The following is a 24,064-nucleotide window of genomic DNA, read 5'->3' on the forward strand; positions in this document are numbered from 1 at the left end:
CCATTGTACTTTACGAAATAAGTTGCAGGGACTAGGAGAAGAACCACATTATCAAGATAACTAACTGTACAGAAATGGATTTAAAAAGTCACACCTCAAAATCACTTTTTGTAAATTTCACACACATTTACAAATATCACATTGTCATCCAGCTTGTTTACTTGGATTTTCTTTGCTTGGACTGCACCACATTGGTTATGTCTTTAGCAGAGCTAGGGGCTGAAGCAGAGAGGATGGCTCACAATGTCCATTTTCCATATTCTCAGAAGCCACAAGCCAGCTCTTCAGTTTGGGCGTTTATTTGGCTTGGAGTTTTGGACTTTCCAATTACCTCTTTGGGCTCTCTGTTTTGTCCAGAGACTATGGCAGCATTTGCCTTGAGTTCTAACCTGGGAACAGACCCCTGTAGTGCTGTGGCTGGAGTTTCCTTTGAGACCAAACTTTGTGAAGGGCCTGGTGGTCAGCTTGAAAATTCTGGAGATTTAGGGCCTGAGTTTTCCAAGCTAATTCCTTGTTTTCCAGGTAATGGCTGCTTATCAGCCTCCTCCAGACCAGCTGGGTGGGTATCTGGAGTGTTTGGATTCGCTATTTTTCTTCTACCAAGGAGGTTTCTTCTTCTGTTTATTTGCATTGATGTTATTTTGCTTATTGTGTACCCCAAAATTGCCTGTAGAGATATCACTCTGCAATAAGTTGACCAACAATGGGTTTGTTCGTGTGACATCCTTATTGACTGGGAAGCCTAGATTCTGACCACAAAACATCTGATTTCCATTGGGTGCACCAATGGAAGGTGCATTGAAAGGCATCCCATGGCCGGAGAAGTAGTTTAGGGAAGCACTGTTTCCCTGTATGGCCTGCACATGAGGGTGGGGAAACATGGTGCTTTGTTGCATGCTAACATCAGGCATCATCTGAGACGAGCTATCATTATTTGCTTTAGTAGCAGGATCACCATGCTGCTGGGCCATACAGGTGTGTGTGTGTGTGTGTGTGTGTGTGTGTGTGTGTATAATTTATGTATTGGCTGTGCTGGGTATTCATTGTTTCATGGGCTTTTCTCTAGTCGTGGTGAGTGGGGGCTACTTTCTAGATGCAGTGCACAGGCTTCTCACTGTAGAGACCTCTCTTGTTTTGAAGCACAGGCTCAAGGGTGCACGGGCTTCAGTAGTTGTGGCACGTTGCTCAGCAGTTGCAGCTCCTGGGCTCTAGAGCACAGGCTCAATAGTTGTTGGGCTATATAGTTTTAAATATTGTTTTTCTTTCACATTACTTTGTAAACATGGTTTTGTGTTTCTCCATGTTCTGGCAGCAGCAAGCTGTTTTATAATACTAGTATTTAATAATTTAAGCTTTCATTATGGGGTTGTTTGCAGCTTTTTTGAGTCCCAATGATGTAAGTGTTTTAGTACATATAGATTTTTTTTCTTTTATTCTATTTCACTGGGTTTTAAATTCCTAGATGAGAGAATGGGTCAAAAGAAAGCCAGTTGGCTCTTGCCAAGTGTTACCTAAGTATGCCTCTAGAAGGATTATTACCTGGCCCCTAGACAGGTGTGAATATATCTGTTTCCCAAAGCTTGGACCAGCGTTGGGTATCTAATTTTTACTTGGTTTAATGGTTGTTAATTGGAACCATACTATACTTACAGTCTTTAATTTGTATTTCCCTAATTACTAAGGAAGTTGAGTCCTTTTAAAAATAAATATATTGTTTATTACTTGTTTATCCTGTTAGATGCCTACTCGATTCAAAGCAACAGACATTCTGAGTGTCCACTCTGTGCTAGGAGCTGTGTACATCCCTCAAAGGGGCAGTGACCTAATAAAAATGATCCTTTGGAATAGGGTGGGGGAACCAGGATAGTATAGGAAATATAAGAGTAGCTGTACTCTCTCAGTAGAAGCACAGTCCTGGCAAACTGCTTGGGGAAAGGCTTGTGGGTGGAAGACAAAGAAGGGAAGGGTTGACTCTGCCTGAAAAAGATTAGGCTTTTGCAGGGTAGGTGACTTTAGAGCTAGGGCTGAATAAGATTTGTCCAGGTGAGAAAATGATGTATGGGGAGAGGGGACAATATGAAGAGAGGTCAACAGGTTGAAAAGTCTGATAATATGGTGCTTGTGTAATGGGGCTGTGACTTTTCCATTATAGCTAAGACACAGGATGCTGGAGCTGAGGAATGATGGGACATTGGCTGGAAAGGAAGAGTCAGGACTAACCTTGGGAATCTGACCTTGGTCCTGAAGAATTTTTGTTCTTTTTTTAAAAAAAGTATTTATTTATTTGGCTGCATTGGGTCTTGGTTGTGATACACGCAGTCTTTGTTGTGGCACAGGAGCTTAGTTGCTTCACAGAATGTGGGATCTTAGTTCCTAAACCAGGGATGGAACTCCTGTCCCCCCACACTGGAAGGTGGATTCTTAACCACCGGACCACCAGGAAAGTCTCAAATATTTTGTTCTTAAAGAGGAATGACAGGAGCTAATGTATGTTTTAGAAAGATGTTTCTGGTGGCTAAAGAATCTGCCTGCCAATGTAGGAGATGCAGATTCGATCCCTGGGTCAGAAAGATTCCCTGGAGAAGGAAATGGCAACCCACTCCAGTATTTTTGCCTGGGAAATCCCATGGACAGAGGAGTCCAGCGGGGTATAATCCATGGGGTCACAAAGAGTTGGACATGAATTTGCGACTAAACAGCAATTTTGGTAGTTAATAAGAGGTAGACATGTTCCTTGCCTTTATGGAGCTCAAGGACTAGTGGGGGAAACAAGTGTTAAACAAGAAATCATAATTATAAGCTCTCATTGAATGAAATGAGTCCCCGTATGGGCCACTCTCTTCTTTGCTTTCCTGGTGGCTCAGATGGTAAAGCGTCTGCCTACTATGCAGGAAACCTGGGTTCAATCCCTAGGTTGGGAAGATCTGCTGGAGAAGGAATTGGCAACCCACCCCAGTACCCTTGCCTGGAAGATCCAATGGACAGAGGAGCTCGGTTGGCTATAGTCCATGGGGTCTCAAAGAGTCGGACATGACTGAGTGACTTCAATTGAAAGAAAGAAATGTCATGCTTTGAGAGCAATTTATATGTAACAGGGGTAGCAGACCAACTCCAAAGGTCAGGGAGGGTTTCCCCTAGGAAATAATTTCTGGAGGTGTTTCTTCTTCTGCTCTTACACACACCTCTCACTCAAGTCTTACCATTAAACTTCACAGATAAAAGCAATGTAAAATATTTGAGAGAAACCCAGAACTGAATATACATATTCTACATGCATTTGTAAACCTCCCCAAATGATTCACCCTGACATTCCCTTGTATCTAGTCCCCAGTATCCCTTCTTTGTAAAAAATGTTAAATTTCATTTTATTTATTTACTCGTTTATTTTATTTTGGCTGCACTGAGTCTTCATTGTGGTGCACTAACTTTCTCATTGCAGCACTTGGGCTTAGTTGCCATAAGGTATGTGAGATCTTAGTTCTCTGACTAGGGATCAAACCTCATCCCCTGTGTTGGAAGGCAGATTCTTAACCACTGGACTATGAGGGAAGTCCCCACAGTATCCTTCCATTGACGTTATCTGACTTGTATACCGACCCCAACCTTGTGAGGCAGACAGGCAAGTGTGACTCTCAACATTTTATTGATGAAGAATGTGAGTCTCAGGTTAGGTAACTTGCCTAGAATCATGGAACTAGTTAATACGTACAGGCATTTGAATCCAGGTCTTGTAATACCTATGTGGAATTCTTTTCTTTTTTAAGAAAAAATTTTTTAATTGGTAAAAATCTCAACAAGTGGTCACACCTATGTTCTTTTTATTTTTTTTTTTTTTAATTTTTTTGGCTGCATGTGTGGCGTGTGGAATCTTAGTTCCTAACCAGCCTGCTCTCCCTGCATTGGGAGTGCAGAGTATTAACCACTGGATTGTCAGGGAAGTCCCTAGGTGGAATTATTCTTGCAATGCTCATTCTTTTGTTTGTTCATTAATCCATCAAATGTGCACTGATCACCTTCTGAGTGTCGGGCTATGTGTGAAGCAATCCAGAACCACAAAAGGTTTTAAGCAGGAAAGTAACATGATCCAATTTAGGTTTTAGAAACTTCTTTTGGATGAGAGGACAGAAAGAAGTGGTTTTCAAAGTATGGTTTGAGGCCACACTGGGTCAGAGGGGTCTTCCAGATGGCGCTAGTGGTAAATAACTCACCTACCAATGCAGGAGATCTAAGAGATTCAGGTTTGATCCCTGGGTTGTGAAGATCCCCTGGAGGAGGGCATGGAAACCTACTCCAGTATTCTTGCCTGGAGAATCCCATGGACAGAGGAGCCTGGCGAGCTACAGTCCATGGGGTTGCACAGAGTCAGACACGACTGAAGTGACTTAGCATACATGCAGGCACTGGGTCAGTGGCTCTGGGGTTGGTGATATGCCAGGTTTGGGTACTGTTTTTTTCCCCTAATGCAATAGAAAATGGTATATCAGAGAAGAAAGTGTCAACTAATTATGAAGAGGTGCTGGCTGTAGTAACCAGGTGAGAGATGACACAAAACAGAGACAAAGGGATGTACCTGGGGGACATTGAGCTAGCATGGCAGGACTTCCCACTCACCCTTAGCTCATACAGTAGCTGAGAAGTGAAACTGGAATTCCTACCTAGGTCCTCTGGCTACAGAGCCTGTGGGCTTACTGCACATAACTATTTATAGCCACTTCATGATTTTAAATATTTTGTATTTATTTCTCTTAGCATTCGTTTTGCATATCTCCATCGTTTCTCAAACTGCCTTCAAGCCTTGTATTTCCCCCTCATTTTCATAAAGTCTAGGACAGAAATAAGGGACAGATGAGTAAGGCCTTAAAATTTTTTTAATGTTTATTTATTTGGGGCTGGGTTCACAGGCAAGGAAAACGTAGATTTGATAAACACAGACTAGGGAAGAACCTCAGGATACTGGGAGAGGAGCAGCACCTCCTCTTTTATAAACCCCTGGCAGTCTCCAGGAAGCCTGAAGACAATAATCCCAGAAGCCCAGAGGGTGACCCCACTTCCTTCCCAGGGTTATTACTGAGTATCAGGCTGGAGCCGGCAGGAATTCAGGAAACTGTAAAGAAACCACAGCCTCAACAACCAACTCTCCAAACACCAACACCAACTACCTCGACAATAAAACTCGTTACAATTCATCTCCCTCCCACTTACAACTGCAGACCAGAAGGAAGCAGAGGGCCTACGGGAAGGGCTCTTTGCTGCCCCTTCCCCTGCCTGACCCATCCTCATCCCCAGCCTGGTTTTCCCAGGGTCTCGGGGAGGCGGGAAACTGACACCCTATCTCCGAATGGGGGCACTAGAGAAACGGAGGACACCTTCATTCTCTCCTCATTGCCAGATAGGTCAGAACTGAAACCAACTGAGGCAAAGGTTATAGTTGGCAGTGCCAGGAGAAGCCTGTCACATCCCAGTAACCCCAAAGCCACAGCGGCTAAACTAAGCAGGTCAGAGTTGAGGTGGGCGAGAAAAGGATGGGAAGGTGGGCGAGAAAAAGATGGGAGGGTGGGCGTGGCGAAGGCCTAAGGTAGTGGGAGGCCTCTGGGGCGCTGCCCTTAAGAATGACTAATCAGAGAGTGGCTTGCAGCCCAGGGGCGGGACCGGGGCGCATCTTTGTCGCGATTGGATGAAGGCCGGGAGCAAGGAGGGGGCCGCGGCGCGCCTAGGACCGCTGCTTTGCAATTTCTCATTATATACTGCAGTGGCCGCGGCTGTGGAAGCCGGCTGGACTGCAGCGCACGTGCCTGCATCTGAGGCTCTGGCTTGCCGCGGAGTTCCTTGCCGCGGGTCTAGTCAGTCCTGCCCCCAAGGTTCTCTCCATCCTCTGTCCCCTAGCTCTCGTCCAGCTCCCGACCTCAGCGTCTGCAAAACGAAATGGTCACAACCGTGAATACCTCAGATGAAATAGAGCAGATGTTCCAGCCCTACAACTTCGAGCTGTTCCGGAACATGAGGCCCTTTTTGGAGGAGTACTGGTGAGACCTGTAGAAGGGGAAGGGCCATGTTAGGGGCCCAACTCTGATGACCGCTATTTGGGGGGATTGGTGGAATGGGGGAGGGCGAGACAGAATGCCCACAGAGATTTTGCTAAGGAGCAAAGGTATTGGATTCCCCAGTACTGGCTTCACGTCCCTGTTGTCCAAGGTACATACAGGTAGTGTGGCACCTCAAAGAGGTGAGAAAGAAAAGCAGGAATAAGAGGATGGGATGAAGAATTTGGGAGGAGACAGAAACCAAGCGGGGAAAAGTGTAGTGAGAACTGGTCTCTGAAGACTGGGGTTGATCTGAACTCCTACTCCCACCCACCTTATAGACGACTCTCCATCCTTTGTGGCTGCATGTGTGCGCATGCGAGCATGGGCTGATGCTGGAAGACTGCTCTTCACAGTTATCATCTTGTTCCTCAAATGTTCCATCATCCATGCTGTGGAGAAGGAGGCAAAATCTGGTTACTCTTCCAAAATTTCCTCAGACTTTGCCCTAGAGCCCCTCAGAGCTCCAGCCAATTTGCTATGACCAACCAGGCAGAAGCTGTTGCCACATTTTTTGTAAATCACAGCTTTGGGTTGCTTCTAGAAATGGACCAGCAGCTGTCACCCACTCCCAACCCCAGGAACCTTGGTTATAGGTGCTGCCCTATGTAAAGTACTTTACATATATTAACACTGTCAGGAGAGGAGTATTATTCCCCCCTTACAAATAAGGAAACTGATGCTCAGAGAAGGAAGTAGGTTTTCCAGTGTCACACAGCTAGTAAGTGGCAGAAGTAGAATTTCAATCCAGAGCACTGACCTGGAGATGAGTGGACATTCCTCTAACCAGCTCCCACCCATAAGCCCATCCACTCTGCCTTCTGCCTGCCAGGACAACCTCATTCGCCATAGCTCTGATCTACCTACTGCTCATCTTCGTGGGGCAAAACTACATGAAGGCACGGAAGGGCTTCAACCTGCAGGGACCTCTCATCCTTTGGTCCTTTTGCCTTGCAGTCTTCAGGTAAGACTTTCCCCACTCCAACCTATCTTATAGACCCTAGACCCTCATTCTATCCCTAAGAGCTTTCTAAAAACCTCAATTGCATCAACTGCCCAAGTTGCCTCCTAACTCTCTCCTTATTCTGTTCTCTCAGCTCTGACTCCTCTCCCCAGGTTCCACTCTCCTGTTTTCCTTCTTCTCCAGTTCCTAGACTAGTAGTCTCTGCTCTCTCTCATGAGACCTCTTGTGCTCATTGAGTCTGGATAATTCCAACAATTTCCCCAGCCTCTAATACTCTGCATCTAACACTCTCTCCCAAGACCTTCCAATAACTTCCCCAGCCCCTTCTTCCCATATTCCCCCCAAACTCCTTTGATTACCCCCATCCTGCCACCTGTCTCCTTCCAGGCTCCTACCCATCCTATGAACCCTATTCCCTAGCTCAGTTTTCAGTCTCAGCCTCTAGCACTCCCTGGTCCCTCCCCAGCCTTCATGTCTTCTATTTTCTAGATTACTGGTTGGCTTTACCAGGTTGGCATTGGGATCTCAGAAGCTGTGACCCCTTTGGAAGGGTGGGGAGGTGGTGGAACTTGGATCAGTGACTTGACCAGGCCAAGGGTTAAGGTGCCTGGGAATGACCCTTTCACCCTTTTCCTCTGTTCCATTTCAGTATCTTCGGGACACTGAGGGTGTGGGGCTACATGGGGGCCGTGCTACTTAGGGGGAGCCCAAAGCAAACTGTATGCTTCACCACCTTCATCGACAGTCCCATAATCCAATTCTGGTCCTTCCTGTTTGTTCTCAGCAAGGTCGTTGAACTTGGTGAGTGGCAAGGGTTTGTCTCTCTGGTGTCCAGTCAGTTGCATCCCTCCACAGGCCCTCCCCTTTACCCATCACATGGAGACTTCCTTCCCCACCCCTGGGTCCTAAAAACACCTCTCACCCAAGCCCCTCTTCAGATTCTCTGCCATAAAGACCCCTCTCCCTGTCCTGAAAATTCCCCATGTGCCCCCACATCAAGTTCAGAGGGTGATCCCAACACTAGGTGATATGTTAGCTATGACTCCTCATCTCCCAGGAGACACGGCCTTCATCATCCTGCGTAAGCGGCCACTCATCTTTGTGCACTGGTACCACCACAGCACAGTGCTGGTGTACTCGAGCTTCGGATACAAGAACAAGGTGGCTGCAGGCGGCTGGTTCATGACCATGAACTTTGGTGTACATGCCGTCATGTACACCTACTACACTCTGAAGGCTGCCAAAGTGAAGTCCCCCAGCTGGTTTCCCATGCTCGTCACCAGCCTGCAGATCCTGCAGATGTTTATAGGAGCCACTGTCTGTATCCTGGCTTACATCTGGAGACAGGAAAAAGGATGCCACACCACAGAGGAACACCTCTTCTGGTCCTTCATCTTGTATGCAACCTATTTCGTTCTTTTTGCCAAGTTCTTCCACCAAAACTACATAATTCCCAGGATCAAAGCCAAGACCAAGAGCCAGTAAACAGTTGGAGAAAGAGAAGAAGCCCCAAGCCCTCTCTCCTCCCCAGGGGACTGAGGGGCTGAGCTTAGGTTTGAGGGAATGATTAGGAAGCCTTTCCTGTATGGTTTCCCCATGGGATGTATACTCCAAGGTGGCAGGAGATGATGACAGTCAAGAAGTATCACCCCTGGGGTGGGGATATGATCTAGTACTTTGATGTTTCTGTTGTTAATGTGAAGGCCAAGCAGGCCCTGGGATGGGGGTGGGACTAAGGAGGCTCCCCCAAACTGAGTTATTTATGTTTCCAGAAATCTTTCTCCTTCTTGCTCTGTTTTTTAATTAAAGATTCCAACAAGGTTTTCAGGGTTTGGGGATTTACAGGAAGGAGGGGACTGCTGTGATGGAGGAGGGCCGCTGGCAGTGGGATGATGAGTGGGTGAGAAGCTTACAACAGTGTGTGGAAGGCTGAGAGTCACACACAGAGACATTCAATAAGAATCCTAGGCCTGTTAGGCACTTAATAAATGTCTGTTACAGACCAGAATTTTATTGCTGTTAGAGGCAAAAGCCCCTCATAGGAACAGTGAGAAACAGATGCGCAAAGGTGGAGTAAATTTCTAAAGTCGTAGGCTTCCTAAGTTCCAGAATTGACACTTGACGTCAAAGCTGACCTTCCAGTTATCCTCCATGAGACCACGAGGCGGCGCTGCAGTACCAGCTTTGTCCAAGCCATACACACCTACACAGACACGCACGCTTCGGGCGCCGCTTGGCTCCGGGAATCCCCAGGCCTCTCCATCCTGGGGTTGAGGGGTTGAGGACTGAAGCTCTAGAAGCCTCGACCCGCACATCTTTCCTGTAAACCCAGCTCTCCTTTAAAAATGAGGAAGGATAAGGGGAGGGAGCTCAACCGCAACTCTGAATCACCAGGCCTCTGACAGTCCGCGCACGTTTATTTCATTTATCTTTGAAAACCAGGGAGAGGGAGTCTGGAGAAGGCGAGGTGGGCCAAAGGTGAATTGGCCCCCGGGGAACTGGTCCCTGTTCCTGGCCTTAGTCCCAGGGTCTCGGACTAAGGGTGCAGTCCGCCCCTCAGGCCTGGGAGTGGGGGAAGGCTCTCTCCTGAGCCGGCCGCCTCCCCAACCCCGACTGCCCAGCTCTCCTCTCAGACCCCGAGGGCGGGGGCAAGCCAGTCAAAACAACCCCAGTCCGTCGAGGCTGTGAATTACCGCCCCACCCTCAGGGATGATCGACGGGCAGCGCCCTTCAGACGGGCCGTTCCACAGCATACTGGCACGGACTGAGGTTGGCGGCCGGCGGCGGCCCCGGCACGGTGGGATAGCTGAAAGAGGCGTGCTGTTTGGCCTTGAGCCTCAGGCTGGCCAAACTCGAGTTACACGGGTCCCGATATACGTAGGGGGAAGAGGCGGCGGCGGCGGCTGCGGCTGCGGCCGAGGCGTAAGGGCAAGACACGGCGCCGGAGGACACCGCGGCCGGAGCCAGCCCGGGGGGCCCCCCGCCTAGGCCCTGCAAGGCCCCGGGCCCAGGCACGGTGCCTGGGGCGGTCGCGCCCGAGGGCACCATGGAGGCGGAAATGGAACTGGGTGGCGAGAAGACGGGCTGCGAAGCCAGAGGCCCCACGTTGACCGAGTTGAAGGCGAACGGGAAGGTCTTGGCGGCGAGCGGCGGGCCGAGGGCCTTGGGTGGCCAGTTGCCGTAAGAGTAGCCGGGGTACACCTCCTCGTAGGGCGGCACTAGCCCCCCGAGCGGCGCCGCGAAGCCGCCCTTGCACAACTCCGCCTGCTGGCTGCGCTCGCGCTTTCTCCACTTGGCGCGCCGGTTCTTGAACCACACCTGCGGGCGTGGGAGGAAGGTCGTCAGGACCCGGACCCCCAAGGCGGCTGGTGGACCGGTCGCCCGGGTGGGGGATTCAAGCGGGGTCCGGGTCCGGGCGGAGTATAAAGAAGATGGCTGGAGGAGAATGGGGTGGTGGAGCAACGGCACGGGGTTGGGGAGGAGCGCATGCGGGACGGAGTCGGGGGTGACAGTATTGGGGGGTGGCGAGGGCAGCAGGAGGGGTCTAGGAGAGGTGAAGAGAAGAACCAGAGATAGTGCCAAGGGAGAAGAAGCGCTCCGTCTAGGGTGAGAGGGTGGAGGAAGAGAAGAGATTGGAGGTTGGTGGAAAGAAGGCCGTGGGGGCAGCGGGCCTGGGCGAGGGACGTCGGATTTTGGGTCGGAGGAAGGCTGGGCAGAACTACAGGCGACCGTTTCCGAAGCTGCTTGCTGAGCGGCCCGCGAGAGGGAGGCCCAGGTGGAGGGGAGGGTGGTGGTGGAGGGAGACCGCCGGGGGTGCGTACCCGCACGCGGGCCTCGGTGAGGTTGGTCCACACGGCGATCTCTTCGCGCGTACTCATGTCGGGGTAGCGGTTCCTCTGAAAGGTCGCTTCCAGCTCCTGCAGCTGCTGGCTGGTGAAGTGCGTGCGCTGCCGCCGCTGCTTTTTCTTTAGCGAGCCGTCTTCCGGGGAGCCGCCGGGCAGCGAAACCGAGGCCTTCTCCGAATCTGGGAGCCGGGGTGGGGGCTGTCACAGCACATCCTTGCCTGCGCGGATTCCCTGGCTCGGGGACTTCCTCCGTAGGCCGCCCCCCACCTCGCACCCGGGCTCCCACTCCCGGGTCCCACCCGGTTAGGGATGGAGCTTTTATTTCCCCCACCCCCAGAAGGGGACGCGCTCACCGCTGTGCTCTTGGCCCTTGCAGCCGTGTTCGGGGAGTGGGGGGTGGGGGGTGCCCGCATCTGACAGCGAGAGGGCCGGGCTCCGGGCCTCTGCCTCGCTCAGCAGGCCGAACTCCATTGGGGGCTCGAGAACTCTGAAGGTAAGAGAAGACACAGACCAGGTTAATGGGAATAAAATCTCCAGGTTATCTCGTTCCCAGTACAGAAGTGCTTCCCCATCTTCCCCTTTCTCAACCACCGACATAAAGCTACCCTTCTAATCTGAGGTGCCCTAGGTTAGAATGGGGAAACAGCAGCCTAAGTGGGGAAAGGTGCCTACTCAGAGGTTTCATACACAGTTATACACACTAGATTTTGATTTGTTCCATGCTGGGCATCTAGAAACCTGCCTGGTGCAGTTGGTGTTCAATAATCATTGAATTAGTGAAAACCTCACTATAGCACATTGCATACCACACACCACATCCTTAAAAAATCAAATTCCCTCTCACACGAATGCCCAATATCCCCATAAACTCAAACGTGCCTCTCAGCCAGTCTGAACCTGTGTTATTCACTCTCCTGTGGGATGGATTTGATTTTGAACCAGACCTGATACTTTCCCTGTAAGGAGAATCACTGCTATCATTTATGAGTACTAACTATGTGCCTTCACCTCATTATCTCTCTTCACAAGAATGGATCAATGTTAGGTATGATCACCCTTTTTCAGGCGTGGAAACTGAGACATGAAGTAATGATGAAGATCACAAAGTTTGTAAGTAGTAGAGTTATGATCTGAATCAGGTCTGTGAGATTCCTAAGATATGCTTTTGTTTGCTTTTTCAAACTGTGTTCTTTGGGGTCCTCCCTGCCCCGCAAACTCCCTCAGGGACTGGAACTCAGAGCTAACCTCAGAGATAGAAATCTAGCCTGAAAAAAAAAAAAAAAAAAAAGAAATCTAGCCTGATCTTACTCAGGTCAGCTTCAACTAGAGCAGCCCTGCTTTCGTCGGTTTTATTTATGCTTTCTTGAGAGACTTCATTTGAAGAAAGGGTTCTAGGATCAAAAACAAGTTTAAGAATCTTGTCTGCTTCTGTACATTGCACCCCACGAGTTACCACTCTCTCCCACGCCCTCCTGAAGTCCCACCTCAGGCTGTGGGTGTAGGTTTCTTAAAAGCCACTTCTGACCATTACTCCCCATGCCAAATCTCTCCTGACATTGCCCAGGAGCCTGCCTGGGTCCTCCTCCAGGTCTCCCCCTGCAGGGTCCCCCTTTCTGCTAGCTCTCCGAGGCCCCCTCTGGCGGGAGGAAGGGAAAGGGGCACTAGTGGGACTCAAGACTCCAGATGCCTCTTGGTCAGAGGAGAACCAATGGAGGCTAAGGACCAAGGAGCAGGGGTGAAGAGCTATGTAGGGGGGGTCCATCTGCCTCCCCATTAAGAGGGACTTAATGCAGGCTGTGCAAGGTGGCATTAATGTGGCGGATTAGCCCAGATAGAGACGTGTGTCACTTGGCTGCTCTGAATTGATTAGGAGCCTTTCTAAGAGAGGCGCAGATGGGCAGTGGCCTGTATTTGCACATGGTAATGCCCCCTTCAACCAGCTCAGACATGACAGCTGCCCCTCCACCCCCCCCCCCCACCAAGCTAGTTTGAGTGGGACAGAGGTCAAGGCAGGAGGCTGAGAAACAGTCCTTGTTCTTTCCACAGGCAGAGAGGACTAGACCTTAGACCCTTTCCTAGGGTTGGAGAAGCAGGGCTGAAGGGAACCCCAAAGGAAGGAGAGAAGTCAGGCCAGGGATGGGAGGGCTCAGCTTCCCTCGCCTTCCAGGTCTGAGGACAGAGTCAGAGGCTTAGGACTGGGCTGATGATGCTCCCATAAAAGGGAGAGGCCCTTGGGAGGGACCTGGAGCAGCCTGGACTAGTAGCTCTTCCCAAGTAGCTGTGGAGGCTTAGAACTAACAGGTGGAAAAAGGGGTGCTCTGAAATCTCTTCATACCCTAAGATGCCCTCAAAATTGCAAACCACACCCTTGACTTCTCCAGAGGCCCACAAGAGCAATGCAGAGCTGGGAAAAGAAGGACAGTTGGGTTTGCCTGTAGGAAAAGCTGAATTCCACCATTGCCATTCATCCTTCCAGTCTGCTTTGGCTCCAGACTTCCCATTTTCCAAACTCCCCCTTCCCCCAGCATTCCATACCTGTGTCTTGGTTTCACCCTTTATTTCAGCAGAGGGAGGCAGAGTGAGGAAAGATAAGGGCCAGAATAAAAGACGAGACTGAGAAAGCAGAGTTCAGGCTGTGTGTTCCCAAAGACAGACAGACACACATGCAGACAAATACAGGCCCCCTCTCAGACAAAATAAGCACTTGGACTTGGAGCTAGAGGCATACAAACACACACTCTCTCCCACACATGTGCCCCCACATTCAGGCAGACAGACACACACCGTCACACAGTCTCCTCTCTCTGTGACAGGGACAGCTGCCTCGGCTGTTTTGGAGCTAGCCATTATCCCCCCTCCCCCTTCCTGGCCCCTTGGAACCTCAGCTCTCAGTCCCAGGAACTAAGGACTCTGTGGGGGAGGAGGAAGCCCGAGGAGCCAGCGAAGTGGTCTACGCTCAGTGGCTGCTGGGGATAGCCTGTTTGGCTGAGTGGGGGAAGGTATGAGAATGCTGGAAGAATAGGATGGGGTCGTAGTGGGGGCAGAAAGTGATGAGCACCCCCCCCAATCCTGCCCTGACCCAGGAAAGTAATCTGGTATACCGCAAAGAAACTAAGTTTAGATTCAAAAGATCTGAGTTCATGTCCTGGATCCTCAATTTACTAGCTGTGGGTCCTTGGCAAATTACCTCTCTGGGCATGTTCTTTTCATCTGTAAAAGTAAGATTATAATTCCTTCTCTACCTCTCTTCAGTATTGTGAAGAGGTTAAAATAAAACATAACATTTAAAAATGAGTAGGGGTCAAACTCTATCCAAGTTTTTTTATCATTTATTGAAATGAGAAGGTTGGGCACCTTCTATGAGCTAGGCATTGAGTAAGGTGCTCAGGATAGAGTCAGAAATAAGGGATCATTTTTGTCTCTGCCTTTGCTTGACTGGTTCACCTCCCTAGCTTCTGTCTCCCAGTGAAAAATTGCTCTGTGAATAAAGGTGAGTATGCTAGATTTTAGAGAGGGATGCATGTGTGTGTTGTGAGCACTCTGTTTGAAACCTAAAAGTGGACCCAGTCAATAAGGAAACAGCCACATGGGTGGAGTAGCCCAAACTGGGAGCTAATCTAGGGACCCGGGATGGGTAGGAGAGGAAAGAATGAAGGCTTCAGACTCTTGACTGCGTTAGTAATAGCAGCAAGAGGAAAGGCGGCTGAGAAGGGCCCTGCCTGTGAAGCTGAAAAGGCAGGAACACTAATGCCAAGCAGGCAACAGAGAGAGAGAGGGTGGGGGCAGAGGCCTCTAGCAGATTGTGTCCAGTGGGCTGGTCAGGCAGAGGCTGGGGGCGCCAAGCTGTTGTCTGAGCTGGAGACAGGCTGGCTGAGGATTAAGCTCCCCCAAACTGCTGGAGGTCGGGAAGCTGGGGAGTTGGGACTGCAGCCAGGGACTTCGCCTCACTCAGTGGACAGGGATAAGCAATAGGTCTAGAAGCCACAGGTTTGGTTGATGCTGGTCGGACATACCAGGAAAGACCAGAGAGAGTCAAGAGATAACAGTGGTGCTGAGTTCAGCTCTTGGGGTGGGGGGCCTCCTGCCCCACCCCAGCCTTTCTGACAGGCCCTGCAGGGGATAGATACATGGCCCAGTACCACTGGTTTCAAGGTGACAATCCCAGCCCTAGGGAGAATAGAGGGCTTGCAGGTGACCTTTGACTCTGAAATACAGCATGGAATTACAGGAAGCTGTCATGGACCACAGTAAGAACAAAATATCCAAGATAATTAAAGTGGGAGAACAGAGACTGCCCCAGAGCAGAGAGGCTATAGTGGGGAGGCCATGATTTCTAAGGGACATAACTTACGGCAAGAAGGTTACTTCCATGTGCACCCACTTTTGTCCTGAAGACAAAGGGTATACCAGGGCCATAGCCAGAAAGCCCCCAAGTAGTTGTAAGTGCAATGCCCAAGGCACAAGGTACACCCTGGAACTGAAATGGGAGAAAACCTTTTTCTTGCAGAGACTGAATGAAAAGGAAGATAAGAGGGGATGGAGTTGTAATGCTGTAGCTCAGCTCAGCCAGCAGTAAGTTAGTGAATAGGTGAAGAGTTGACTTATTGGAAAAGACTCTGATGCTGGGAGGGATTGAGGGCAGGAGGAGAAGGGAACGACAGAGGATGAGATGGTTGGATGGCATCACTGACTCGATGGACGTGAGTCTCAGTGAGCTCCGGGAGTTGGTGATGGACAGGGAGGCCTGGCGTGCTGCAATTCATGGGGTCGCAAAGAGTTGGACACGACTGAGCGACTGAACTGATCTGAGAGCCCTAAACAGGATGGAACCTGAAACTAAAAGTGAGGCCCTTAAGTGGACACAGCCTCATGTACATTAGGGATGCTGAGCATCCACACTGTCTGGTCTCCTGAGTTGCTGTGAGCAAATGAAAGCAAAGGAAGACAGCCGTGGACAAGGTTCACAGCCCCAAGAGGAAATCCTAAGACTCAGGTGGAGGCATCAGTGATTTGATGCACTTACTTTATCAAGGGGTAAATCAGGGATTGGGCTTCCCAGGTGGCTCAGTGGTAAAGAATCTGCCTGCCAAGCAGGAGATGCAGGTTTGATCCCTGGGTCAGGAAGATCCCCTGCAGAAGGAAATGGCAACCCACCCCAGTATTCTTGCCTGGGAAATCCCATGGTCAGAGGAGATACCCAAGAACAGTAAGGGCACAAGACCCTAACTTCTAAGAGCTTACAGTCTGGGGAGGCAAACAGAGCATAGGATAAAATGATGGACTGCATGGGCCTGACTCTCAGATGGTGGAAGCTCAGAGACACAGAAGCCCGTGTAAGGTGGCATCAAGTTTTGGGGCTCAGAGAATGTAGCTGCTCTGGAAATTAGAGAGGCAGAAAAGGCAGCGGAAGCTTCTAAATAAAAGAGCCAGGGTCTCAATGGGGGCAATGGGAGATCATCAGAAAAACAAGGTCAGGCTGAGGAGGCATCCAATGAGGGGCAAAGGGTGGGGGTTCAGCTAGAGAATTCTCAGCTTTTCTATGAAAAACTCCCCTAAGACTAGTAAGAGAGAATATAGTATGGGAAACTAAGGGCACAACCTGAAAGAGCTGCCGCCAGTATGAAATTTCTTTGAGATCTTCAGCCTTATGTTAAAATTGGAAGCAAATTTTGCATTCTATCCCACATTCATGTTTGTTTTAAAAAATTAATCTATTTATTTTAATTGGAGGCTAATTACAATATTTTAGTGATTTTTGCCATACATTGCATGAATCAGCTATGGGTGTACATGTGTCCCCCATCCTGAACCCCCTTCCCACCTCCTTCCTCATCCCATCCCTCAGGGTCATCCCAGTGCACCAGCCCTGAGCACCCTGTCTCATGCATTGAACCTGGACTGGCGATCTATTTCACATATGATAATATACATGTTTCAACGCTATTCTCTCAAATCATCCCACCCTCGCCTTCTCCCACAGAGCCCAAAAGTCTGTTATTTACATCTGTGTCTCTTTTGCTGTCTTGCATATAGGGTCATCGTTACCATCTTTCTAAATTCCATATATATGTGTTAATATACTGCATTGGTATTTTTCTTTCTGACTTACTTCACTCTGTATAATTTAATACAAAAATAATATTTTCTCTTCAAATCTCCAAGAGACATCTTCAAGTGACATCACCACACCAGGAAGATGGACCCAGTGTAGCCTGCAGTGTCATGCCACTCCCACTCCTATACTGCCCCCCGCAACCCGCTACTGAGAAGCAGAGCTCCAAGCAGAGAGAGTGACTTAAAACCAATATCTTTGGGATCTTTTTTGGGCAATGATGAGCAGAATGGATTGGGCAGGGGAGAAATAGGAAAGGGGAAACTATTAACTGACAGATGAAAAGTAAAGAAGGCCTCAGGGGAGGAAAAGTAATAGAGAGAGTTCTAAGAGTGGCTTTCTCACCCCACATCTTTTCTTCTGTTTCCCTATCACTCATCATGGGTCCCTGTCAGTGACCAGAGACTAGACACTCTAGATATTCCCAAAGCTCAGGACCTGGTTGCCATCTTCAGGTTAGTTGCCTCCCCTACATGCTAGGAAGCATCACTTAGATTGAATGGAGAAGAAAAGATTTGGGTAGTGTGTTTCTCTTATGCTCACCCCCAACTTAGCTCCAGCATGCCTCCCTTGCCCTCCATTCCTGGACCTGGGTTCTGGGCCCATATTCACATCCTTGAGCTGGAGGCAGGGAGGGATCAGATCAGGATATTTGGTCTGAGAGAGTAGGCATTTGGGGAGTTCCCTAGAACTCTTCTCAGGGAGGCATGGGGATAGTGGGTGGCATCTGAAGTCTAGGATAGGGTGTCCCATCTGTCACTGAGAATCTTCCTGTGGCTGGACCACAGATGCTAGCAGGCTGATCTAAGGTTTGAGAGGCACCCTTCCAAACGAAGATTCTGTGCTTACAGTGGACCTACAGTTTGAGTATAATAATATCAGTAATGTTTCTTATTTCCGTGTTTCTTCTCCATTTGCATTTCATTGAACTCTTACAACCATCTTATATGCCAGGAATGACCATTCCATTTCATCTCTAAAAGATAAATTTGTCCATGGTTATAGAGATTGAAGCGGAGAAGGCAATGGCACCCCACTCCAGTACTCTTGCCTGGAGAATCCCATGGACGGAGGAGCCTGGTGGGCTGCAGTCCATGGGGTCGCTAAGAGTCAGACACGACTGAGCGACTTCACTTTCACTTTTCACTTTCATGCATTGGAGAAGGAAATGGCAACCCACTCCATTGTTCTTGCCTGGAGAATCCCAGGGACGGGGGAGCCTGGTGGGCCGCCATCTATGGGGTCACACAGAGTCGGACACGACTGAAGCGACTTAGCAGCAGCAGCACAGAGATTGAAGAGGTTCTAATCCAGTTCTCCTAAGACCAGGGACTGAGTTCTTGCCACTCCTCGCCCCCTCCACCCCAGCAACCATTTGTGGCTCTGACATGCATTGATCCTTCCAAGCCCTTAAGGGATTCCATTTCTACTTCCTGCCTTTACCACCTCCCTGGAAATGAGCTCGGGAAGTTTGCTGCCCACTGTGTGCCAAGGAACATTTTCCCATTCATCCTGTGCTTGCATCATTCCAGTTATAAGAGGCCCCCTCATCTCTGGTTTCAGGATCTGGGGAGCAAACAAATCTGCTTATCTAGGTCTTTCCTTATTTTGTGGATTTCCATCCTATCTCACTTTCCAGAGGCCTAAACTTTCAAATTTGCTCTCTCCAGCAGCCCCTAGCTCCTCCTTCTGCCACCATTCTCTGACCCTTCGCTAGGTCCATGACATTCTTCCTAAGAGCCAGTGACCAGGCATTCAATCAGCTAAACAGCTTTATGCAGGGACAAGAGAAGGTTCTGTCTTTTGTTTCCAGCCATCTTTATTATAATGCCATTGCCTTTTTGACAAAAGCAGAACCTAGGACTATGGTCTTCAGAGAACCATCTGTAATGCCTTCCCTATTCTGTTCCTGACTCAGATCCCTTCATTTCACCCATAATTTCAGTGTTTTCCAAAGACAATAGGAGCACAAGCCCCTTGAAAAGGGTATCAAAATGTGATGGGGAGTAACTGAGATGTGACTCTATATTTATCAAAAAGGGATGAGGGACAAAAGAGTTTGGAAAACAATGTCCTAGCCAGTGATAAGTGAACTTTAAAATTAAGGAGTGGAGGTGGGAGTGTGGGGAAGACGTATGGGGAGTGTGGTGAGGGTGAGAAAGGTTGGAACCCACTTGTTTAGATTACTCATTGCTGAATATATTACCCTGCACTTGTCCCCATGAAACTCAGTCGCAAAACGGGCTGTTTGCTTACTTACATAGATCAGAAGAGTCCCCTCTACTTTGTTCCCTTCAGCTTAACTGGGTTCTGGTTAAAGAGTTGGAGTCAGAGTGGGCGGTCATTGTATGGATCCAAAGAAATCAGGGCCCTCTCCCAGCTGTAGGAAAAGCAAATAGGGTAGTTGGGTAGGGCTGAGACATCCTTCCCAACCAGAGATGGAGGGCAATCTGGGTCCTGTGTTGGATCCTAGTGTCTGGATCCCATGTGTCTCCCTCCCACCTCCTTTCAGCCACCAGGGTGGTGGGGACATTGGTGGGACTGAGGAAGCGAAAAGGGAAACAAGACCCCAGAGTTTGCTTTGCTAAAGGGCTGCAGTTTTCTCTTTGGGCCTGGGCTCCTGCCTACTGTGGGAAAGGAGACTCGAGCCTGCTGAAATCCAGGCAGAGTCTGGGGTGGGGTGTCTGGTCAGCTGTACTGGAATTAGGGGTGACTGAGTTTGTGAGGGAACTGAAGCTGTCAGGGGCTTGTGCTAGGCTCCTCCTTGCCCCCCTCATTGCCCTTTGTGAGTCATTCCTTCCTTTCCTACTTTTGGTTCCCACTAGCAGTCCCACCATTGCTCCCTCTCCACAAATCTGGATTCTGGAAGTCCGGGGTGATGCTCAGAACATGTCTAATCTAGGTTGGAGAGGGAATGTCTCCGGGTGCCCCTCCAACCCAAGGCCAAGTATCAGCTTTCACTCTCGGTCCCTGCTCCCTGCCCCGCAGCCCCTAGCAGAGAGACAAGTTTGCAAAGTGTGAACTGGGATTCTAGGCAACCCACCACAGCGAACCCCACCGTACACGCAGCCCCTGGCCAGGCGCTGCGGGGTAAATGAACATGCCACTCGGCCAGGAACATTCTGTCCACCGCTGCCCGACACAGCGCCTGCTCTAGAGAGACCAACCTAGCTTCCCCGGACATTCTGTCCGCTTTGAGAACCGCGCGCGGCGGACATTCCGTCCGATTCCCTGGCTTTCCCAGGTCGGAACCCATCAGGGCCCTGGGACCCGCCAGACCCGCCGTCTGGTCACTTGGACTACCTAACCTCGGCCCTGCAGCCCGCACAGCGGCCATCTGACACGGTCGCTGCAGGGTTCTCACAACACGGCTCCTATCCCAACTGCAAAGCAGCTACGAAGAAAACCGTGTGCGACTAACACACCCCTGCTCCCAGGCCCTGGAGTCTGAGACCCAGCCCGGGGGCGTCTGGCATTGCCAACTGCCCCCTTGCTGGGCGGCCGCCGCCAGCTCCCCCCGCTGGCCACAACCCTTTTAGCACCCGGGCTGTCGGCCCCGCGCCCCAGGTTCCCAGGGCGCTTCCTGATAATTGGTTTCCCAACGCTGCGCCGCTTCGCAGAGCTCCTGTCCTGACCTCATGACTCCGACTTCTCTTCGGATCCCTCGAATCTTCCCCTTCTAGGTCCCCCGAGTCCTGGTTCTAAGTTTCCCCTTTTCTAAGTCCTGGCCCCAGGTCTACAGTCCGTTCTCCCAGTCTCGACCTGTTCCCCAGGCACCGTTCTACAGTTCAGCCGCCCTAGGTCCCGTTTTAGGGATCCCGAAGTCCGGCCATGGCCCCTCTGCCCGGTGAGCCCCTGTCCCCGCATGGTCAAGCACTCACAGTGAGTCCCGCAGCAGGCAGACTCCCGGCAGCGGCGGCGGCGGCCGCAGTCTGGAGGGCAAGCAGGGGCCAGAGGCCGGGCACCCGGCCGGGGTGGGGGCCGCCCCCCTGAGCCCGGGGCCGCCGCTCCGCTCCGGCGCTCCCGGACTCGCTGGGAGAGAGTAAGCCTCGCCGCGGACTGCCACCCCCCGCCAGCGCCCATTCACTTTATGGCAGCCCAGGGCGCCCCCAGCCAGCAGCGGCTAGCCTCGCGCATCGGGCCCCGCCCCCTTCCAGCTGCACTGCCGGGGCTCCACCCTTTCCAGCTGTGAATTTTCTGGCCCCGCCTTCAGGGGAGGGGTCTGGCCGGCGCGGCGCCAACAGCCCCGCCCCCCGGCCAATCGGAGGCGCTCCTCAGCAACTGGGCCACGCCCCTCCCCACGTGGCTGAAACCGCGCTCGCGGAGAACTGCGTGAACTGGGTATCCCCACCGAGCTCGGGCGGGTAGGCTGCGAGATGGGGCCAGGCAACCACCCTGAGCGAAGTGGAACCGGTGCTGGGGAATAGAGCCAGGTGGAGGGAGGGGGGGGGAGGCGCACGGCCCGGGAGAGACCGCGGGACCGCGGGGTTTCAGCACTCAGACTTCGTTGCCGCTCAAGTTTCGGTGATTTTCTCCACTTGTCGCTGTCTGTCTCTCTGCCCTTTTGTCTCAGCTCCAATCCTCCCACTTCTCGCCTTTCTTTCTTTTTTTTCCCTTCGCCACCACTTTGCTTTTTCTGTTTGTCTCACTCCTCCGTCCCCTGCCACTTCGAAAGACTAATTTCTGTTTCTGACCCTCTTTTTCTTTTTTCCCTTGCATCTTTCTCTCTTCCTCTTCTTGGCTGCCACTCCTCCCCCAAGCCTTTTTCCCCTCTCTTCCAAGAAAGTAGCTTCGTGGAGAATTTGGAGTGAGATAAAACAGCATTCTAACCCTGCCATCAGTCGCAACATTGCCAAGTGACCTTGCACAAGTAACTTAACTATGATTCCCTTATTCCTCACCCACCCTGTAAAATTAAAGGAGATTCTAGCTGAATCTCAGGGTTTGGCCTGGGCACTCTTCAGAGACCTGGGCAAGTTCCCTGTCAGTCTGCTCTCTTATCTTACATAGGCTATGTTCTCCCAGACTTATCAAGGCTACCTTCTTCTTGGTGATACCAAGTTCAGTTCTGTGGGTAAGGTGTGGCCTGGTGCTTGCAGGTTAGGGAGTTGCAAAGGATAGGACAGATTTCCTAAGGAATATGTGGAGTCAGGCTGAGTTGCTAGGGTGTCCCTGAGGGCCCTAAGCCCTATTACATAATATACTCCTAAGGTGAATCTGACTAGTCATGTCTTTGCCTAAAACCCTTCAATGGCTCTTGTTTGCTATCAGGATAAAGGCTAAGCTCCCTTGCATGGCATAGAAGAGTTTCAGGACCTGATTCTGTCTTAATATTCAATCTCCTTGTGGTTTCCTGTATATCTCCAACAGTAATGTATTTCTAAACATTCTTCATTTTGCCAACTCCTACTCACCCTGCTAAGCTCCACTGAGGCCTCATTCTCTCTGGGAAGCCTTTCCTGAATTCCCAGGTTATCCAGAAGTCCAGCCTCTTGCTCCCACAACCCTCCTGTGTGTAGATCTATTACCTTACCCATCATATTGAAGAGATCAGTTTATGTGTTGTTCCCTATAATGCTAAGATTTAGGGGTGCGAGGACCATATCTTCCTCATCTTTCTATTCTTAGGCATTATGTAGACACTCAGTACTAATATCTAAGAGGGAGATGTTTTGCTTGGTAAAATGGAGGTTAGAAGGTGCTGGGGCATTATCATTTCTCTTTGCCTCATCTCTAACACCCAATTCCATTCATGCTTTTAGGTTGATTGATTTCTGGAGGTATATAGGAGTGGAGATAGGATAGCAGGGAGTTTTGGCCTACTTAGAGGATTTTTCAGTTTATTATCTAGGACCTCTCAATCTGTGATAGGGTCAGAAGACCAAATCCAAGTTTTCAAATGAAGGTGGAAAATGGCTCAGAGGTAAGCTGGAAGAGATGCTACAGTGGTTGTATCATCAGCCTCTGACTCTCTTTGGGTGAAAGAGGCAAGATCTTCAGCTGGACCCAGAGATCAGGAGCCCCATATGTAGGTACACGGACCTACTGAGGAGTTCTTCGGGTCTGATGGGTTTCTCCATATTAGAGGATTCTAGCACAAGGCTTTGGATGTCTGGTTTTGAGACCACATTCCTATGGGGTTAGGAATGTAACTTCCGTAGACTTGCTGCTGCTGCTGCTAAGTCGCTTCAGTCGTGTCTGACTCTGTGTAACCCCATAGACGGCAGCTCACCAGGCTCCCCTGTCCCTGGGATTCTCCAGGCAAGAACACTGGAGTGGGTTGCCATTTCCTTTTCCAATGCATGAAAGTGAAAAGTGAAAGTGAAGTCACCCAGTCTTGTCCGACTCTTATTGACCCCATGGACTGCAGCCTACCAGGGTCCTCTGTCCATGGGGTTTTCCAGGCAAGAGTACTGGAGTGGGGTGCCATTGCCTTCTCCGTCCTTAGATTTGAGTCATCCATAAATGAGAGTAAATGGGAGAGAGAGCTGGATTTTTTTTCATCTTTCTAGCAGTCTCTTCAGGTCTGTAGGGACACCTAGGCTTTACTCAAGCAGATAGGCTAGGAACTCCAACATTCAATCTGCAAGGAGAAAACTCATCCTTCCGTCCCCTTTCTATACAAACTACTAGGTCACTCTAAATATCCTAGCCACTTCTATCATCTCTTGCCAGGGGAGAGGCAACTAGGGGCAGGAGAGTGAAGACTACAGTGGGCATCTTGCTCTCAGATGTTTTATCATTTCTAAGGCTTCAGGAAAGCCTTCAGTTTCCTGTCACTGGTGATATGGACTAACCCGTGTGATTAGCTTTTTTCCAGATAGGTAAAGAGTATCCAGGGGCTTCCCAGGTGGTGTAATGGAAAGAATCTGCCTGCCAATGCAGGGGATGCAGGAGAGGCAGGCTCGATCCCTGGGTTGGGAAGATCCCCTGGGGAAGGAAATGGGAACCCAGTATTCTTGCCTGTGAAATCCCACGGATAGGGGAGCCTGACAGGCTGCAGTCCATGGGGTCGCAAAGAGTCGATATGACCTAGAGACTGAGCAAAAGAAATCAAGGCTTA

At 50.3% G+C, this 24,064-nt stretch overlaps 2 protein-coding genes across 5 annotated transcripts; one reads left to right on the plus strand and one right to left on the minus strand.

The window, feature by feature from the left end:
* Positions 1–5,676: 5,676 nt before the first annotated feature.
* On the plus strand, positions 5,677–8,865 carry ELOVL3 (ELOVL fatty acid elongase 3). Its single transcript, XM_055560428.1, has 4 exons — positions 5,677–6,023; positions 6,913–7,044; positions 7,694–7,845; positions 8,102–8,865. Exons 1-4 carry the CDS (start codon positions 5,923–5,925, stop codon positions 8,527–8,529), a joined length of 813 nt encoding a protein of 270 aa, XP_055416403.1. The 5' UTR covers positions 5,677–5,922; the 3' UTR covers positions 8,530–8,865.
* Positions 8,866–8,990: 125 nt separating this feature from the next.
* PITX3 (paired like homeodomain 3) lies at positions 8,991–21,100 on the minus strand. 4 transcript variants are annotated; one of them, XM_055560424.1, is made up of 6 exons: positions 20,883–21,100; positions 19,262–19,381; positions 12,198–12,280; positions 11,243–11,376; positions 10,866–11,068; positions 8,991–10,362 (listed from the first exon to the last, which is right to left on the minus strand). In XM_055560424.1, exons 4-6 carry the CDS (start codon positions 11,358–11,360, stop codon positions 9,775–9,777), a joined length of 909 nt encoding a protein of 302 aa, XP_055416399.1. In that variant the 5' UTR covers positions 11,361–11,376; positions 12,198–12,280; positions 19,262–19,381; positions 20,883–21,100; the 3' UTR covers positions 8,991–9,774. The 4 variants fall into 4 exon arrangements, with proteins under 4 accessions (XP_055416399.1, XP_055416402.1, XP_055416400.1 ...); XM_055560427.1 differs by lacking the exon at positions 19,262–19,381; XM_055560425.1 differs by lacking the exon at positions 12,198–12,280.
* Positions 21,101–24,064: the final 2,964 nt, after the last annotated feature.

The sequence above is a fragment of the Bubalus kerabau genome, chromosome 22 (assembly GCF_029407905.1).
Source record: "Bubalus kerabau isolate K-KA32 ecotype Philippines breed swamp buffalo chromosome 22, PCC_UOA_SB_1v2, whole genome shotgun sequence".
NCBI classification, from domain to species: Eukaryota; Metazoa; Chordata; class Mammalia; order Artiodactyla; family Bovidae; genus Bubalus; species Bubalus kerabau.

Bases quoted from the DNA above. Each gene is read 5' to 3' on its own strand.
- ELOVL3 (XM_055560428.1), top strand. From the start codon at position 5,923: ATGGTCACAACCGTGAATACCTCAGATGAAATAGAGCAGATGTTCCAG. The intron at 7,045-7,693 runs GTAAGACTTTCC...GTTCCATTTCAG, and splicing joins TTTTGCCTTGCAGTCTTCAG to TATCTTCGGGACACTGAGGG. The intron at 7,846-8,101 runs GTGAGTGGCAAG...CTCATCTCCCAG, and splicing joins CAGCAAGGTCGTTGAACTTG to GAGACACGGCCTTCATCATC.
- PITX3 (XM_055560426.1), bottom strand. From the start codon at position 11,360: ATGGAGTTCGGCCTGCTGAGCGAGGCAGAGGCCCGGAGCCCGGCCCTC. The intron at 11,069-11,242 runs GTGAGCGCGTCC...CCCGGCTCCCAG, and splicing joins CAAGGGCCAAGAGCACAGCG to ATTCGGAGAAGGCCTCGGTT. The intron at 10,363-10,865 runs GTACGCACCCCC...CCACGCCCGCAG, and splicing joins TCACCGAGGCCCGCGTGCGG to GTGTGGTTCAAGAACCGGCG.